Source organism: Morus notabilis, unplaced genomic scaffold (assembly GCF_000414095.1).
Source record: "Morus notabilis unplaced genomic scaffold, ASM41409v2 Scaffold732, whole genome shotgun sequence".
Taxonomy (NCBI): domain Eukaryota; kingdom Viridiplantae; phylum Streptophyta; class Magnoliopsida; order Rosales; family Moraceae; genus Morus; species Morus notabilis.
The window spans coordinates 68,873-74,872 of record NW_010362186.1 but is presented as its reverse complement, the minus strand read 5'-3'; the positions used below and the strand labels follow the sequence as shown (position 1 = coordinate 74,872).

At 37.7% G+C, this 6,000-nt stretch overlaps 1 protein-coding gene across 1 annotated transcript; it reads left to right on the top strand.

Moving 5' to 3' along the window:
* Positions 1-1,139: 1,139 nt before the first annotated feature.
* LOC21394817 (GATA transcription factor 25) lies at positions 1,140-5,248 on the top strand. The gene is made up of 7 exons (XM_010101257.2): positions 1,140-1,704; positions 2,067-2,150; positions 2,270-2,403; positions 2,849-2,953; positions 3,192-3,297; positions 4,656-4,715; positions 4,823-5,248. Exons 1-7 carry the CDS (start codon positions 1,387-1,389, stop codon positions 4,928-4,930), a joined length of 915 nt encoding a protein of 304 aa, XP_010099559.2. The 5' UTR covers positions 1,140-1,386; the 3' UTR covers positions 4,931-5,248.
* The last annotated feature ends 752 nt before the right edge of the window (positions 5,249-6,000 follow it).

The window sequence follows — 6,000 nt, the reverse complement described above, 5'->3', positions numbered from 1 at the left end:
GCTGAACCGTAAGAAACGTGAAATCTCTTTATCTGATATGTGTGTGTTCACAAGGTTTGTGTTACTCTTCTTTCCTTTTGACTTGAACGACAAAAATGATGACGTGTCTATGTTAATAACTATACGACTACAAACTTTGCATTAAAACGTGTCGTTTTCTTTATCGAAACACCGCAAAGATTGAAACAAAACTGACTTGTTTGGACGAGCGTAAACTCGAGGCATAAGAGGCCTGTCGTTTCTAACAATTAAAGCTGAGATTTTTTTTTTTTTTTTTTTTTTGGAAATGGGAGAAAAAGGTAAAAAACAAACTATTGTGCTGTATTTTTGGCATCCGACAGCAGTCTTAGGGCAGTTCAACGGTCAGTTTTTGTCAGTTTTGCCTCGGTCGGCCACCGAACTGAAAGTTCAATTTTGTGGAGAATTGGAACTAAAACCATCCAATGGGGGTATAAAATCGAGCATCAATCAGACCGTCATACTCAGTCGGTTTAGTTCCATTTTGACAGTTAACCGACAATTTTTCTTTTAAAAGACAACTTTCAAACACTTGATTTTGAGACTTAAATATCAAAAGCAAACATGATTTTGACACTAAAAAACTACACAAAAAATGTCACCATACTTCCAAAACCTAGCAGATGTCAAATATTTCAAGTATTTTAACAATATTTTTTAAGGTTACTTGGATGTTCGGTTAACTGACCGACTCCATAAACTTAAAATCGAAACCCAAGTCCATACACTAAGGCTCAGTTCAGTTAAGTGACTGCCACCAATCGATCCTGACGTGACACTTACTTCTTCGGTCAATTTCAATTGGTTGTTGTCGGTTATGCTTGGTTGACGGTTTTTTTACAGCCACAGCCCTAAGCAGCCTTAACAGGAAACATTAAACAAAAGAGGAGAATCTATATGTCGTTTATGTTTTCAAACGACAAGCAGCATGTCCTTTTCCGTTGTTAATTGTTATTAAAATAATTAAAAAAAAGATAAACGACATTTGTATATAATAATAAACAAACACATTCTTGTAAAAAACGACATATCGTTCATAATTTAGACATCGTTCAAAATTTTTCTCAAAGATTTATCTCCTTTGTTTTTTGCCCCAGAAATTAGAATTAATCAAACTTTGCGCTTGCATATATTCCTCGTCTCTGTTTTTTCTCCCCAACCCCAGAGCACCAGACAGACACAATCAGTTCCTCTCTCTCTCTCTCTCTCTCTCTCTCCCTCCCAAAACTCAGACACACACAAAATCGCCATCGTCTCTGATCCTCTCTTTCCCCTGCAATTCCTAGGAGGCTAGGGTTTCCATGTGCTCGGATTTCTCCCCCTGGTAATGCTTCAACGTCCCTCTCTCTTGCTACCGCGGAACTGCCAATGTACGGACACTCCCACCCCCACGCCCAGTCCATGACCATGCCCAACCAGATCGACGACGATGACGACGTTTCCGCCGGCGTCGGCGGTGGCGCGGAGTCCATCGATAACCCCCACATCCGCTACGACGCCTCGCACACCCTCGACGACGCCAACGGCGGAGTCGCCGGCGGAGGCGTCGTCGATGACGTCGGCCACGATCCCGTCTACGCCGGCGCCGGCCACGAGTTGGTCGTTCACCGCAGCGACGGCAGCAGCCAACTCACGCTCTCGTTCCGCGGCCAAGTTTACGTCTTCGACGCCGTTACCCCTGACAAGGTGCGGGTTTTAATTTTCGCGAGGTTTTTCTGTTTGGATTGCCGAGAAATCTGGATTAAATTTCACGAATCTAAACTTTGGAATGTTGAATTATCTAATTCGTTGCGGGATTAGGCTTTAATATCTGCTCAATTAGGGTATAATCTGTTAGTTTTACACTAAATCAGGGGACAAAAATCACATGCAACTGAGGATGCTTGTGAAATTTGTTTTCGTTAACCTCAATTTCTTAGCAAACAATCCTCAAAAAAAAAAAAAAAAAAAAAAAAAATCTTAGCAAACAAACGGAAATAAGGTTTTTTCTTTCATATTATGGATATGGGGATTACTCTGCTGAGAAAAAGTTTGTGTGTATTTTGAAGGTTCAAGCAGTGTTATTACTCTTGGGGGGATGCGAGATTTCTCCAGGCGCACAAGGTGTGGGGATTCCAAACCAGAATCACAGGGTATTTACTTTTTAGTTAGCCATGAAAACTTATCTATTGGACTAGATAGTGCTATATCACTTTAACTATAGGAAAGTGGTTGTGTATATGATTTTTTTTTTTTTTGGCATATTCTGCAGGGTGTGGTGGACATTCCGGTGCGATGTAGTCAGCCTCAAAGAGCCGCCTCATTAAATAGGTTCCGGCAGAAGAGAAAAGAGCGATGCTTCGATAAGAAAGTGAGATATAGCGTCCGTCAAGAAGTTGCACTCAGGTGTGCTTATCAGTATACTGTAATTCTTATTAGGTTTTGGGTGTTTAATAAAAAGTTTCTGAGGAATGTATATGTTGTTTAGATTAGGTTGATGTACCTGCAAAAATCATTCTGCTCATTTAGGAAAACCTTATATGACTTTTGTTCTTGTATTCTGATGATCTTTAAGTAAAATAGTCCTATATGTAGATATATTATTGAAACCAGAAGAATACTTATCACTTTTGTGAGTCAGTTTTGCATGCTATTTGACCACATACGATTTCGAGGATACGCTGGCCCGGATTGTTGTTCTTGGGGACCTTACCTAATAAACAACGATTGGGAATGTAGTACCCACTATGATGTTTCTGTATTTATTTATTTATTTCTTATTTGTGGTCTAAGTTTACCAGTTTAGCTACTACTCTCTGTATTTAATTCGTAAATGTATTTCCCACATCAGGATGCAGCGTAACAAGGGACAGTTTACTTCAAAAAAGTCAGAGGGAGCCTATGGCTGGGGTAATTCTCAGGATTCAGGGCAAGATGATAACCCACCGGAAACTTTGTGAGTTTTCTTCTATATCGTGGAGCCCCATATCTTTAATAAAGAATTGATCTTTCCAAAACATTGATCCATGAGATCCATTTTCCTTTTACTGCTTTCATCATCTATATCCTATCTTTCTTTCATAGATCTGTCGTGGGACCTGTGTTATTGTGGTTTACCTTTAACTATGATTTTTTTCTTTTTTTATTTATCTACTATTCAGTATTCACTATTATACCTTTGTGCACTTGTCTAGATGTACGCACTGCGGCATAAGTTCGAAATCCACTCCAATGATGCGGCGTGGACCCTCTGGACCAAGGTCTCTATGCAATGCCTGTGGGCTTTTTTGGGCAAACAGGGTTAGTATCATTTCAAACACATTGACTAATTCATTTCTACGATGCTCTTGTCTATTTAATGTCTTCAACAACTTTCTGCGAATTCTACTTGCCTCTGAAAATACACACTTACTTTTTTCTTAAAGACTTTATATTGTTATCCATCCTGATCCAGTTGCCTGCTTGTAAAAGTGTGTCCGTATTCTTTAATAACATTGATATAGCTATTGGGGATATTATTTCGCCCACCAAAAAAAGAACATGGGGATGTTGCAACATAGAAAAGTTATTCGGTGTTCTTTATTGTCTATTAGAGAAACTAAGGATATATCGCGCGCGTGCGCGCACACACGCTCAGTCCATCAACAGTTCATTTTTAGTTTTTCTGTGTGCAAAACAAAAGATGTAAGCATCTTGCTTTACTCTTTGAAGTGATCATATCTCCATATTCTCTCTCTGATAACTTGGCCACTGGCAGGGTCAAGGATATAGAATAAATACGAAACAAAATTGTGCATGTGATTATAATGCTATAAAGCTTATGCAAATCTCTCGAGGTAGTGTTAATTAGACTTCATGCTGGTCAGTACTTCATGTTCATGTTTGTGTTTGTTAGACTTTATACTGAGTTTATCGAGCTAAATGGCTGGCAAACAGCATGAAACAAAAATCTGAAAATAGAGATCCCCAGTCTAGCCAAATAAGATTAAAGGGAATGTCCTTAGGCTCCTTAGACTTGGTCACCTTGAAAATCCCAGAATTTTACACTATCTTAAAAGGAACTCTTCTTCCTTGTGGGAACTCTTTTTTTAGGTGGACATTGGCTTCATAGAAATAATGATGCAACATTGTTTTCACTTGATCAAATTAAATCGGACTAAATTTTTGGAATATGTATTCGATTATGTCAAAATGTCAAGGGCGGGTGATTTAGGTGGTCACATGATTGTAGGTGATATGGAGGTCGTGCTGTCGTATTGGTGTAAGAATTGTTATGAATGATTGTTCTAACTTCTAAGTTTCTAACCTTCTTTCTTTTCTTTTCTTTTCTTTTCTTTTCTTTTTTCCTTTTTTTTCCCGGTTCTAGTTTGGCCTCTTTTCCCTCCGAGTAGGAACTTGTTTTACTTTTGTTTTCTTGAGTTGACGCCTAGCACCCAAAATTGCATGAAATATTTTCATAGAGTGAAAACTTTCTTCGTAACATGGAGCATGAGGTGTACTTTATCATTATTTATTGGCTTTTTTATGAAAATCAGGTTCACGCTTCCCTTAGTTAATTGTTAACTAATGTTTGGCCTTAATCTCGGTAAACACATAGCCCAGCATTCTGGGACATTTATTTGATATTAAGTCTTACGTTTGTCACATTGGATTTTAAGGGGACTCTGAGAGATCTTTCCAAGAAGACCCAGGATCAACCTCCAACTCCGGCTGAGCAGGTGAACATCGACATTATATATATTATACTGGTCAATATTTTATTTGCACAGTTTTGTTTTGTGGGTCTCCTTGTTGTGTTTAAAATTCTTCTCCATGATAAAATCAGGGTGAAGGAGACGCTAGTGATTCCAACTGCGAAACTACCATCCGAACACACAATAATCTTGTCCCGTTTTCTAATGGTGATAGCTCAGCTTTAATGGCTGAGCAATAAGTTGTCTTGCAGAACAAGCCAAAGTTGTCTGTGGCTTATTGAAGTAGGTTTCTTCTGGTCAATTTAACTTGGCTTGCCTCATCTGATCTGCATATTTGATAGTGACTTCCTCAATATAAGAGGTCTCTCTCTCTCTCTCTCTCTCTCTCTCATTTGTAATCTTTGGCTCTATCCTGGTCAAGAATCCTATTTTAAATGTATTAGAATAACTCAAGGATATAGCTGGGCTAGTTATATAGAGTGTATGCCCTCCTATAGCCCTTACAATCACATTGAGTAGAATTTTTGTTTCCCTATTAATTGATAAAAAAAAAAAAAGGAGAAATTTGATACCAATTTGTGGTACAGTTATTATAAGAATTTCTCTAACAGATTTTAAAAAACGAAAGAAATGAAGGGTGTCCTATCTAATTCTTATTAGCGTTGAAACATCTGTGTTTGCTAATGTACATCTTGAACAAAGCAACTGCAAATATGGGTTGCAAGAGAACCTGCCATTCACAGAGAATCTTAAAAAAGTAGATGCAATACTGAAAGAACCAAGTTGATGTATCTTTAAGAACCAAGTTGATGTATCTTTAAAATAAAAATAATAAAAAATATAAAAAAATATAAAAAAAAACCATGTTGATGTCGTTTTTTACATTTTTTTTAGTGGAAGTAGAAACATGTTGATACTTGGAATTTGGAAATGCTTTATCTTTTAATCAGTCGGCCAACTTGATTTATCTTGGTGAAAGACTGGGAGTTGTCAGAAGTTTGGCTTGAACTTATTTGGGGAAGTTCTCGATTCTTACCATGTTTCACTTTTTTTTCTTTTTTTTTTCTTCTTTTGGCCTGGCCATGTTTCACTTCTATAATAAACGTTACAGTAATAATTAGGCTAGTTGGCATTCTCAATCATACAATGATGTAATATGAAGATAAGATATATCAGTCATCCTACATTGGAAAAGCCAGGAAATTTGGTCAAGTTCACCCCCTCTAACCATGTACCAGACGGTAAATTCCTTTTGGATTACATTAGTATTGATTCAGCAATGGTTTAGAAACGAAGAATTTCTTCTTCT

Excerpts from the sequence above, each read along its gene's own strand:
- LOC21394817 (XM_010101257.2), top strand. The coding sequence starts at position 1,387 with ATGTACGGACACTCCCACCCCCACGCCCAGTCCATGACCATGCCCAAC. Across the intron at positions 2,151-2,269 it reads TTCCAAACCAGAATCACAGG|GGTGTGGTGGACATTCCGGT; the intron begins GTATTTACTTTT and ends CATATTCTGCAG. Across the intron at positions 2,954-3,191 it reads GATAACCCACCGGAAACTTT|ATGTACGCACTGCGGCATAA; the intron begins GTGAGTTTTCTT and ends GCACTTGTCTAG.